The 13,259-nt window shown below is 40.3% G+C and overlaps 1 protein-coding gene across 2 annotated transcripts; it reads left to right on the forward strand.

The window, feature by feature from the left end:
- Positions 1-9,846: 9,846 nt before the first annotated feature.
- Positions 9,847-13,140, forward strand: cfap73 (cilia and flagella associated protein 73). Of its 2 annotated transcripts, XM_084024432.1 has the most exons (7): positions 9,847-9,975; positions 10,056-10,183; positions 11,253-11,345; positions 11,452-11,643; positions 11,970-12,191; positions 12,301-12,459; positions 12,540-13,140. In XM_084024432.1, the coding sequence occupies exons 2-7, from the start codon at positions 10,079-10,081 to the stop codon at positions 12,672-12,674; spliced, it is 906 nt and encodes a 301-aa protein (XP_083880558.1). In that variant the 5' UTR covers positions 9,847-9,975; positions 10,056-10,078; the 3' UTR covers positions 12,675-13,140. The 2 variants fall into 2 exon arrangements, with proteins under 2 accessions (XP_083880558.1, XP_083880557.1); XM_084024431.1 differs by having other exon boundaries at positions 9,853-10,183.
- The last annotated feature ends 119 nt before the right edge of the window (positions 13,141-13,259 follow it).

A 13,259-nucleotide genomic window follows, 5' to 3' on the forward strand; every position in this document is an offset into this window, starting at 1 on the left:
CGTAAGTCAAGTGGTTGTAGTGTTCTTCTTTGTGATTGGACAACAAACACAGCAGAGACCAACTATTAACATTCCCAGTGGGTTATTTAAAGTACGTTCAGCTCCTCGCTGGTGGAAACTCTTTTAAGTGCGGTGCAGTTTATCAGTTTCAATGCATGTATCAATATGAAGGACCCGATAACAACAGCGGCCTGCACTTTTTCCTAAACATTCCAACAATCTCATTCAACAATGTGTATTGTTCAGTGTGTGTGCAATGCTTTCTTATGGAGTATACGGGACCCCACTCTTCCACTCAGTGACGAACCCCCAAGAGTGCCGGGTGTTTGTGGGTGCCGTGCATACCTTGTCCTCCTCCTCTTATCTCTGACAGGTTGTTTGGCATCCGCAGTCTCCACCAGCTGGACCCCTTCACTGATGCCCAGAGAGGGGTCGGGTCTGCCGGGATGCGGGACAAAGAAGGTGGGGGTGCGTTGGTGGTCTCTCCCTTTCTCTTAGTATCCTCCCCCCGACCCGCTTGTCATCTCATATACCGTGTCTCTCACAGCAGAGTTAACCTCTTACACCTTACACCTGCTCCAAGTTTACAGCACACTTATTTTGAAAGAACAAATGGCTGTGACGTGCAGAGATTTATTTAGAAAAGGCTGCTAAATCATTAAGCTTCTAACCCAGTTTATTTACATTTAATTGCATAGTTATATATCAGTTGTCAGACCTCCCTCTCTCTCCTTCCCTTTTTCTCTTTCTTCCTTTCTCTCTCTCTCTCTCGTACACCATAAGGTCAGAGGTTAAGCAGGCAGCTCTTCAGAGGGTCTGTTCCTCCTTAACCCTTCGTCTCCAGACAAACTCGGGCCAGGCTGAGGAGGGGGTGAGAGGGGGAGGGCGGGCGGGGGTCCTGGGCATGGGCCTTCTAGTAAGATGGATTGCATCGCTTCATGTTTGCTTGTACAGTAACAGAGCTCTGTGATGACTTCTGTATGTCTGGAAGTTTGCTGGAAGAATAAAGCTCTGGATCAAGTGGTAAAGTAATATTAAACCTGGACTGTGTGTGTTGTGTGTGTGTGTGTGTGTGTGTGTCTGTGTGAGAAGGATCTTAATCCATTGGCGGAGGACTTTCTCAGACACACTAGTCAGACGGTAGATTGATGAACATTTGTGATCAAAGAGCCTAAGTGGTGCTTATCGTTATCTCCCAGACCGCCCCCCCCCCCCCCCCCCCCCCAAATCCACACACACATACACACACACAAACACACACACAAACACACATCACACACACAACATCTTTTTTTTTGTCATGTGTACAGATGAGACACCACACGTTAAAACGGAGAGAGTGACATTTTTAAATGTCAAATATTTGGCCCGCAGACCTATTTTTTGTGTACTTGAAGAAGAAGGCTTCTGCTTCTGCTGTATTGTATGTTAAAGCTACTGCTTTGCCATGCACAGCCATTTCTCTTGCTTTTTCCTTTTCTGCTTTTTTAAAAGGCATCAAAGACTAACTTAAAGCTTATTTCATTACAGTCTGAACTATTGGTTTGAATCTATAAATGTGTATCTGGAGTCTCTTGCAAGACACTGAGAGGCATTTGTGTGATGTCTAGCATTAGTGATGCCATTCTGTGTGGGATAAGTGGTCTGAGATGGAGTATAATTGGTAAAGTTGATTACCGTTCATCTCTACGGGTCAGATGGTGCTCTGTCTCCGTGGCGACAGCTCAGTCCCTCCTGACTCGTATGGCACTAGTTAAACAGCCGTTCCACTGGGATGCCACAGAAAACAGACGTTTGGATCTAGGATATTTTCATGTTTTAAAAGTTTGGAGGCAAATATTAAAATTGTATTCTTATTTTTTTTTCCTCAATGGCTTTCTAGAAACAATTATCTTCAAAGCTTGTTCTGCTGTTTTTAGTGTAAAATTATTTATTTTCATTATATGTTAATAAAGCAAACCATTAAAATAGTAACTGTAATTAGAATAACTATTTTTCCACAAGGGGACAGCACAGTGGCAGTGCAATAATGTAAAACAATGAATGCGTAGCCATTACATATGGTGCACCAAAGTAGGGTGGTGGAGGTTTATTTGAATGATACTATCCATCCTTGTTGTTATTTAAAAGCCACAAGAATGGTCTAATGCTGTTAAGCACAGTATAGAAACAAGACTGAGACTCAAAGCTAATTTCCCCCTAAATGAGATTTTATGGCCGAAACAGCCCTGAAATCACTGAAGTAGATCTTAATATGAGCATAAGGGCTGTCAAGGATAAGAGGCCAAGTAGGCGTGTGCGTGTGGGGGGTGGGGTGTGTGGGCTTGGGGTTGTCCTGCATGTTGCGTCTGAAAGACAAAGGGAGAGGTTAACGGTCAAACTAACAGCAGACAGGCCAGAACAGGGTCAGAGGGCTCGGGCTAACCTGATCAGTGATGGCTGTTTATCTGACCATCCTCGAAACCGTCACCCTGATAGCTCAGAGCTGCCCGATCCTGCGCTCTCCTGCTGGACCCTCAACTTTAGACCAGACCAACAACTCAGTACCGGCTTTAAAGAATAGAAATTAACATGCAAAAATCAAGCAAAGTCAGATTTAGCATATGTCCATGCCACATCCCAGGGTCGGCTCCAAACGAAGATCTTTATGTCTCCGATTTTCCTGTCACTCTCCCCAGCGGAAGCAACTTCTTTTTTTTTTAAAAAGGACACTGTGATGTGAGCGAGAATAATTGTTTTAACTCCTAACATACCACCAAGGTCCCAGGACCAGCAGCCAAAAACACACATGACAGGGTGAAAGGGATAGAGGCGCTCCCGCAGTGGGTGGTGGTGGGGGTCGTGGGACGTCATGGAGCCAATGTCCCGTCTGATTACAGCCAGAGGACTGGAGAGGCACGCTAATCCTCCACACACACATACACACAAATATAGATACACAAAAACACTCTGTTTGAGACAAAGACACACAACCAGCAAGACGGCCATAATCACACACACACACACACACACACACACACACACACACACACACACACAAACACACAAACCTATTCAGTCGGTATTAACCCCATACTCTCTGACCTCACTCCGGCCCCCTTGTCCAGAAAGGACACACATAATGATATCACTATCGGCAGGACAGCACTTTGCCGCTCTTTTTTTTTTTTTTTGCTCACTGTACAGACAGACTGTGGCCCCTCACCGTCTCCCAGTTTTGTATAAAGGAACGTTGTCAGATCATTATTGTGCATGTGCTTGGGACTGTGGCCAGGATTAAAAAAAATACTCAAGTCAAAATACTCAAGTCATGAGTCCAAGTTCTCGCAATGCAAAACCCCATCCCACCCGCCCACTGTCAAAAATGATTTTTGGCTTTCACAAAGAAAGCTTCTATTTTAAATACAAACAAACAACTATTTGGATTTTTTTAAATTCTTAAAAAAAAAAAAAAAAACTCTTGTCCACAATGTTTGGAAATGTATTGGAGGAACTCTGAATTTTTTTTCTTTCTTTCTTTCTTTTTTTACTGGCCCTAAAGCAACTATATTTAAAATGTAAAAACTTAAATGACATCACAGATAGAATGACATCACAGGTATGTAATCCTTAATTTGTACCTTAAATAACCTGGACATTTTAATGAAGATGCAAATTAGGTAAAATATGTAGTTGTTATCTCAACCTTCACTTAGCTCAGCTGGTAGAGAAACTGCTCATCAGTTGGGAGGTTCATGGTTCAAGTCTCACCTTATCTATTGTATTTTCCATCTGTTGACCGTCAGAGGACTCAGGTGTCTCTTATTGTGAAAAGCCTGTATTGAATAAGCCTTTTAAACAATTCACTTTAATTCAATTTTAAAAATAATTTAAAGGGACTTTAAAGGGAAGAAAAGATGCAACAATTGTCCAAAGCTGGATTCAAACCAGCAACATATCAGTTACATGACCTGCACTTTAACCATTGAGCTAATACTCAAACCTGCAAACTAAGAATGAAATCAGGCTCATTAAAGACAGGCTTCTCACAGAGACTAATGAAACAGGCAAACACAAAGGAGGAGGGAACTGAACTAACAACCTTCAGACAGTGAAGCAGTTTCTTCTCCAACTATCTGCAATCTACCATGGAAACACTTCAATGGGAGGCAACAAAACTACTTAGTTTATGGAAGAAAACATCACGGTTTGTCACAGAGTTTAAAATATCTCCATGTTGACTTTACATTTCTAACGGGACTCGAACTTTCCCCTTGTTCTTGCATCGTCTCCCTTGTTTGGTTTATTTTATTATTTTGTCCTTTCCATTGATGCGTGCCGGAAATGGTCCAGTGGTTCAGGACTCCGACAGCCGACGTTGACTCGCCGACACTTACGGGTTCGATCCCTGCCCCAGGTACGCCACACTGGAGACCATGTGATGAATGAGTGTGAGGTTTCTGCTCCAATAAACAACAACCAACCGTTTCAAACTTGCGATCAAAACCCCGTTCGTTGCGCGCTTGCGTCAATTTCAACTTGCGAATTTCCGAATTTCATCAACATCAAACAACGAGGAGGAAACAGAGAACAAGTAAGTGAAAGAGAGCCCAGGTGGTTGAGCTAGCTAGCTTAGCAAGCTAGCTAGCTCAACGGGTACTTTTTTTTTTAAGTATGCTTTTTTTAATCACTTTAAATTAATGTCATTTAAACCCGTCTTGTTTTTTATGGATCATCTGAACGCTTTTAGTTAAAAACTGGTCTGTTTTAATGGATAACAAATAACCTTAAAAAAAAACGTACAATTTAAAATGTAGAGAATGACATCACAGGTATGTAATCCTAAATTTGTACCTTAAATAACCTGAACATTTTAATGAAGATGCAAATTTGATTTAAAGCTGTGAAACTCCACAAATATGGAGGAACCCCATAAACGTGCACGTTAGTTCAAATATTTAGCCCATCTGTCGTCATTCACTTGGCTCAGCTGCTAGAGATGTGGCCCCTCATTCTGAAGGTTGATGGTTCAAATCTCACCTGTCCTGTTGTATTTTCTTTCTGTTCCTTCTGTTCTGTTCTGACACTCAGGTGTCTCTTATTGTGAAAGGGTTTTAAACCATTCATTTTAATTAAATATTAACAATAGTTTAAAGGGACTTCATTGTTTAATTTTTTAAAGAAAAGGAAAAGTGCAACAATTGTCCAAAGCTGGATTCAAACCAGCAACATATCAGTTACATGACCTGCAGTTTAACCATTGAGCTAATGCTCAAACCTGCAAACTAAGAATGAAATCAGGCTCATTAAAGACAGGCGTCTCACAGAGACAGCCTAATGAAAAAGGCAAACAAATAGCAGAGAAGGGAACTGAACTAACAACCTTCAGACAGTGAAGCAGTTTCTCCTCCAGCTGAACTATCCGCAACACTTCAATGGGAGGCAACAAAACTACTTAGTTTAGGGAAGAAAACATCACGGTTTGCCACAGAGTTTAAAATATCTCCGTGTTGACTTCTAACGGGACTTGAACTTCCTCCATGATCATGTCCTTTCGTCTTTTCCATTGATGCATGCCAGGGATGGTCCAGTGGTTCAGGACTCCGACAGCCGACGTTGACTCGCCGACACCTGTGGGTTCGATCCCCGCCCCAGGTACGCCACACTGGAGGGCATGTGATGAATGAGTGTGAGGTTTCCGTTCAAATAAACAACAACCAACCGTTTCAAACTTGCGATCAAAACCCTGTTCGTTGCGCGTTTGCGTCAATTTCAACTTGCGAATTTCCGAATTTCATCAACATCAAACAACGAGGAGGAAACAGAGAACAAGTAAGTGAAAGAGAGCACAGGTGGTTGAGCTAGCTAGCTTAGCAAGCTAGCTAGCTCGACGGGTACTTTTTTTTTTTAAGTATGCTTTTTTTAATCACTTTAAATTAATGTCTTATAAACCCATCTTGTTTTTTATGGATCATCTGAACACTTGTAGTTCAAAACTGGTATTTATATTGCTCATTTCATGCATAATAAAAATGTGCAAAAATAGGATTCCCAGTTACAGGATGAATATGTAGCTGCATTTTTAATCTGCCTTCGGTTTAATAATGCTAATATTAGCATGCTAACATCCTCCCAATAACAACGTTAACATGCTGATGTTTAGCAGATACTGTGAACTAAATCCAAAGCTGAGGCTGATGGGATCATAAACCAAAATGGACAACTTGACATTTTAATTTGACGGTGGTGCTAGATGATGAGAAGAGATCAGCGATGTTGCTGTCATTCATCCTGAGGGGGACATGTGTGCAGGCTACCGAAGACAAGTCTGGACCAAAGGGATCCAACCAACAGATGGACATTTCCCTCCCTAGAGCCACACTGCTAGCATCTAAAAGTTGAGGCCATGAACGTGTGTCCTTATTTGTAGCTATGGTCCTACATGTGCGTTATGAGGTTTACCTTATTTCAGTGGCTCCCAGCCTCACCGCATGCTGTGGTCTTATAGTGTGGATATTTGTGACGAGCAGTTCAACCAAGATGTTCCTTCTTGGATTGCTTAATTTAAAAGATGTTTAGTGGTGTGTAAAGGTGAATATATAATAAGTTTTTAATTTAAAGATGGGATATAATCAGAAAGAATAGATTTTTGATATGCCTCAAGCAGTCCTGACCCCAGTTTTGGAACTACTGTTTTATTTGATTAAATTAACAAATGTTGGCTAGATTCATCAAATAATTATTAAAATCCATAAAAATGTATTCAACACACACAGAAATGATAAATGCTATGCTTTCGTTTGCCTTTTGTAGACGTCCCATGTGCCTCAGCGTCTCCTAGCAGGCCTCCCTCCTTCCTGCGTTTTCGTGCTTTCCTGCACTTGTGTACAAGCATGTTTGCAAACAGGCCAGACAAGACCACTGCTGTGAGACAAACACAAAACACAAACATCAATAAACAAACAAATCCATTCACACACCCCATCCCCTCCAAACACTGCGTGCACATGCAGCCCCATTTCAAAGCACTGTCTCAGCCTGCTGTCAGATGCCATTGTTTGCCAGTAGCAGCATTGTTTGGTTCATACTGGTGCATTTCTGCGACCTTGTCTCATTAATAATAGATGGTGTCAGAGAGTCGCTGGCCTCTCTGTCTGACAAGCCATTAGCATAAACACAGACTTCCTCTCAATATCTGTTTGCACCACACTGTTGACCTTTAATTATTGATGTCTAAATGTTTGTTACCTCTCCACTCAAGTGTGTGTGCGCGTGTGTGTGTGTGTGTGTGTGTGTGTGTGTGCATGTTTGAAAGCTACAGTGAAAGTCAAGATTTGACTGGTTTTAGTATTCTATCATGCTTTTTATTTTGTATTTTAAGAATTTAAACAAAGGCTTATAAAGTGTAGAAAAACGCTTTTCCTAAACATCTCCTAGAAATACCATTCTTCTTAGGAAATACCACAAGAAAGAGAGTTATATTATGTTATGGTTTCAAATCATCAAGCAGCAAATAAATAAAACAAAACAGTCAATGAAGAAGCATCAGTCTCAAAAACTGAAAATCAAGTTAAAATGATGAGCAAACTGTCCAGAAAAATACACATTAGTTCACAAATAGATACATTGCAGGGTACTTTACCATAGGACTGGTTATAACAAGTGCATATTAATTTAATTATCCAGGGAATATGATTAAACCAAACTATTATCTTAATCTCTTGTGTGTGTATGCACATTTACATGGTCAGTGTCCAACTGGAAATCACTTGAATCTGTCCTGTTTACATTAAAGTTCCTAATTGCTGTATAAATGAGAAAAATACTCATATACTTTCAAGGAGTATGAAAAATAAGCTTCATCATGTGGTTATTCATTTGTGACTATTTATCTTTTGAACAACCAGAAAACATATTGTGATGTATATGGAGGTTGTTATTGAGATATGAAATGGATTCCTGATAGATTTAAGCCATATTGTCCAGCCCTACTTTACTCTGCGCCTCATCAGATCACACAATTTAATCAAAAAATCAGTGATATTTTTTGACTCATACCCAATTGCTATTCTAATAAACATACCTTGGTGTCAACAGCACAAACATAAAGCCTGGCAAATGATAAAAACTAGCTCCGCACCTCCTTTCATAGCATCAAGCACCAAGGCTGCACAGAACCCAGATGTGGGCGTTACAACATGTTATTTGTATCATGATCCAACATGGAAAATCAAAGAGGAATTGCACAGTAAAAGACTTGCCAAGGATTCAGATGTGCCAGTGTACTGTGACTCTGCTGGTTAACAGACAAGCCTTTCAAACCCACAAAAACTTTGACTTAGATACGAGCCAAGATCCAGTGGTCTCCAAATATCTCAACTATGAACACTAAAGCAAAGACAAATGTGTATAGAAAATACAGAAAGACGGTATTATTTTCCATTTGATGTAATGTGGATTGATTTAAAAAATATATATTATTCCATATTTGGATTGGATATGTCACTTACAGTAAAAGCTACTAAATGGACTGTGTGGTGATACTGTTTTCTTTAGTGGTGTTTTTGTGGTCAAGACCAAACTTTAGCTTTAGTTAATGTTGGTAATTTAGCTTTTCTGACGCACTGAAACAATATATGTGAGACTTAAGAGGACACTTTATGGGCAATTAGGGTAAAATGAACAGTGCTCCCAGTATTCTTCATATGTCCTCATGGGCTTCATGCCCCATGACAGAATCTGACTGATTCATCTTCATCTCCTCATCCTCATCAGCTGTTAAAAGGTCTGCTGGTGTTTACATGGGTGTTATGTCTCCATCCCCTCAGCCTCACACTGTGCCCATCACCTGACACAACATGCTTTTATTATAATAACATCATTCCATTAGTAGCATGTGCATGTGTGCGTGCATGTGTGTATGCAGCAAGCCATCCATTCATCAAAAATGGATACAGCGGCATCTCTGCCTGCAGCTATCGGTGTTGTTGTTTTTTCCTCTTCACTGCCTTTCAGTCATGCCTTTTCTCTTTCTTTCAATCCCATTTTCTCTGCTCATTTGTGTGTGTGTGTGTGTGTGTGTGTGTGTGTGTGTGTGTGTGTCACGCATGTGTGTATGCGTGACACACAATGGCATCAGATGCATTTTTCTGGTTCTGATGCTTTTACTGTCACCATCGCCATCCACGCCACACCTGGCAAAATTATTATGCAAAAATAACAGCACACAGCATTTCCATTAAGCGTGCTAAAGCCACCTTCCTCTGTCACCATGTGGAACTGTGCTCCTAGTCTGAATATGTAATGTCAAATTACCATTAACTCATATGTGGCTCCTACTTACTGTAGAGGCGGTATCATGTCTTTGGAGATATTTTAGGTGTGTGCTAAGCCATGAATGTCATCATTTGGTGATGAATATTAGTATCGGCAAAAGACACTAGTAGCGTCTGACTTCAATCTCACAAAGTCTATTTCACTGGCTGTTTTGGAGCTTTCAATCACTTCATGGTTCAATATCTATTTCTTCCTGAGAACTTGAAGGACCTCTCATCCACGTTTGCTTAAAATCTGAGGTTCAAAGTTTGGTCTTGACAACAAAAAACAAGGATTAGATTAAGCTAACGATTTTATTTTGAAAGTCTTGAGAGTGTGCTTGTGGTTTACATTATAATTTCTAATCGTTGATTAATTTCCTGTGGATCGACTGATTTGGTTGCCTGGTCTTTTTTCAGTTCTCATGGAGTTTGAGTTGTAGATTCAATCAAAGTAGAAATCTTGTTTTGAAAGGTGTTTTTGTATTGAAATACCGGATGGTCCCTTTAAACGTCGCTGGTTTGCGTTTCCATAGAAACAAGAGGAATGAACGTAGGGGCCGAGTGCGCGTACAAAGTTTGAAAACTAGCGTTTAAAGAGAGAGCAAAGCGGACGAACCTGACTCGTCTATCAAAACAGAGAGTCGACAGAGAGTCGTGAACTTTGGGAGCTGGTCTCACAGTGAGTTTAGGTGGCGAAGGGCAGCCAAAATCAATCTGAACGGTCAATGTTAATAACGTTCCACTTTGTGTGGGAAACAGGAGGCTTGCCTGTGGACGGTGTGATGGCAGAAGGACTCTTACGTCACAGACTTTCCCTCATCTTTGATCTAAAGAAGAAACGTCTGGAAGAGGAAGAGCTGGAAAGAAAGTACAAGGAGCGAAGTCAGGTACGAAATACGCTAATGCTAGCTTCCTAATGCCTAACGCCCCCTTCCTAAAACGGCTGTAAAAGTACTACACATTCATATTATTTTCCACTTTCACTGAGTAAAACTATTTAACCAACTTCAATATTGACCATACTGTAAATGCCATTATAACTTCAGTATTTTATTAAATGCCAGTGTGTTTACATAATGCCAACAACATAAATATTTAATTATTTTCTGTATGCTAAATGCTAGAGGCATTTAAAAAATGCATTCACAGGGTATCAATGATGAGCATTTGCACTGATTTTTAGTCTTTTTTTTAAAACTCCAGCTTGTTTCTTAGCAGACATTAGAGCAGACATTCTTAAGGTCGTCTTCCTTAATTAACATTATCTCTGCAGTACACATTTGAGCCACAGGAGGGAGCCTGAATGTTATTGTTCTATTATTGGTAACCATGATAGGCTATACATTCTGTTTGTTTAACTGATGAGAGGCAACCAATGAGAACCTGTTAACGCCTAAATGCATTTATTTGGCAATTTCGAAATCATATATTTTCAAGAACACATGCATGAAACAGAGTTGTGATTTATCAAACGCATATCTCTTTGAACTTGCTGGTTTACCTGTTAGAGATACTATAAGGTGATACAGAAATGCAGATGGTCAGGGAGGTTTCGTTTATAACAAATTCGCTCTCCAAAGGATCCATAGATTAAGGCCTGTTGTAATCTGGGTCACGATGGTTTGGCATTTTTAAAAAGTAGGTCCCTGGTGTCAAAATTTTGAGAACATTGCTTCTAGAGGAAATAAATATCAGCTATAAAATACTACCAAATTACTTTCCAGTTTTACTGAGATAAATCTTTTAACCAATTCAGCCATGACCATATCTACAAAATATTCATTCATTTTAAGAATGTTAACCATTTGAAGGTTAAAGTTGTTGTTTATTTGTGGGGGAAAAGCTTTTTTTAATTGAATGAATTCCTTTCTTTCATAGTCTGGCATCAATAAAACAAAAGCAATGCCCCTAGTGGAAACAAGTAAAACAGCATGGCTTTGTGTGTGTTTTTTGAAGGTATTGGAACATTTGCAACAGCGCACAGATGAGTTGCACGAGGAGGTTAAGAAAGCGAGGGAGTTACACTTAAGCGTACACACGTTTCTCAAGGTACAGTACACTCCTGAATTAGATTGTATGTAACATTATTGGATTTCAATTTCATGGAACTTGACAGCGACAGCCAAACTAAATCCCTCTGTCGCCCTTCCTGCAGGAAAAAGATGCTGATCAAGCTGTTGAGAAATCAGAGAGGGAGGTGAAAAGGATGCTTGAACTGGAGGCCGAGCTAGAGAGGCTAAATTTGGGGTATACCGAACTGATGGAGAGGAAACTGGAGCAACAGCGTCAGTTGCAGAGGCACTCTTTGTATTGGGACTTCCTGGTGCAGGTGGTCAGGAGGGCTAAGGTACTGCAAGGATGTTTAACATGGCAGAGGAACTAAATGTAAATGTGTGTATTCTCCAAAAATAGTATATCATGAAAAGATCCATTTACTAAACAGACCGAAGTACCATTTTCGTCACTACTACACCCATTAAATATACAGGACTGCTGTGAGAAATAACACCTCTGGCTCTTTCTCCCTACAGGTTAATGTTTTATTTAGAAGAAGTGCAATAATTTGTATGATGTTTGCAGGGGTGGTTGTGTTTTGAGTAGATAATGAAGTTGGACTTTGGAGCTACGGCTTTCACGTGTGTGTGTGTGTGTGTGTGTGTGTGTGTGTTACAGTTTGATGATGTGCAGGCACTCACGGGTCACGTAGAGAAACTTCTCCACTTTAAAGAACATTTCCATCAGAGGGACAATGAGGCGGTGGAGCAGGTGGACCAGCAGAAGAACGCACTGGTGACGCTGGAGGCCCAGCATCGCTTGCTGCAGCTTCAAAAGAGCAACACGTTGTCTAAACTCCAGCCTGAGATAGAGAGGATGCACTCCGAAGCTCTAACATGGGTATCAGACTCGACTCTGGGTGACAGTTTGGCATCAGAGCTAAAAACCAAAACAAGTATTGCTTAAAGATTCAGCTGCCATCTTTTCAGTTGTTCATGTCCTCACACAGGAAAAGAAGTGGAACGAAATTCAGGAAAAAGCAGCAGAGAAAACACTGCTACTGGGAAGGATTAAGATGGCAACCCTAAACCTCTATGCATTGGCAGATGACAACATTGAAGGAGAGGAAGCTGTGGATATATATGACACAGCAAAACAGCTGGACAAGGTATGTACCCGGACGGAACAGAGATGGTGATAAACAGAAGAGCGACAGAAAACAATCAACTTCCTGTCTCTCTCTCTTAGATCAAGATGTTCATGCAGGATCACCAGGGAATAGTGAAAAATCCTCACATTCCCTCACAGAGGCATGATGGAGGGAAAAAAGACAAGACAAATTCCAAAAACCACATTGCAACGCACTGTAAAAACATGCTATAATGTTGCTTTTTAAAACAGAATTCACTGAACATTAAATAATTTTGTTTGTCAGTTGTTTAATGTAACTAAATGAACTGTGAGCTTTAAGACAATGAACTGCCACAATGTTAAAATACTGAAGTTTTGTTCATTTGACTCCTCAGTGTTATTAACATGGCTGGATTTTTAGTTGTGAAACGGTTCTGATGTAACTATACATTTGAAGTTGACTTATTTTTACTTGATAAAGAGAGTTTATCTCGTAGCAATATCAGATGACTTGAACTGTTGGTGGTCCAGTCCCCAGCTCCTGCATGACAAATGAATGAAATGTGATGTAGTGAATGGTCATAGCACATGGTCCTTTACTGCCACCCTGTGGCAATAAAAGAGAACAGCAACTAGTACACCCAATGAATCCCTCCCTTCCTATTTTTATTGAGAAGATTAATTTATAAATTGTGAGTTATGCTGGAGATTTTCCGAGGTAATTAAAGGCCACCTACTTAATAGAATTATACAATTCACTACATTAACTATATAATTATATCACAGAAGTAGAAAGCACTTCAGTCATTTATATAGTATGTTCCACAAAAAAATACA

This window comes from Eutrigla gurnardus, assembly GCF_963514095.1.
Source record: "Eutrigla gurnardus genome assembly, chromosome: 13".
NCBI classification, from domain to species: Eukaryota; Metazoa; Chordata; class Actinopteri; order Perciformes; family Triglidae; genus Eutrigla; species Eutrigla gurnardus.

What these genes read in the sequence shown, in the direction of transcription:
- cfap73 (XM_084024431.1), top strand. Translation starts at nt 10,022, where the DNA reads ATGTTAATAACGTTCCACTTTGTGTGGGAAACAGGAGGCTTGCCTGTG. An exon ending in AGGTGGTCAGGAGGGCTAAG is followed by an intron (nt 11,644 to 11,969) that starts GTACTGCAAGGA and finishes TGTGTGTTACAG; the next exon opens with TTTGATGATGTGCAGGCACT. An exon ending in ACTCCGAAGCTCTAACATGG is followed by an intron (nt 12,192 to 12,300) that starts GTATCAGACTCG and finishes GTCCTCACACAG; the next exon opens with GAAAAGAAGTGGAACGAAAT.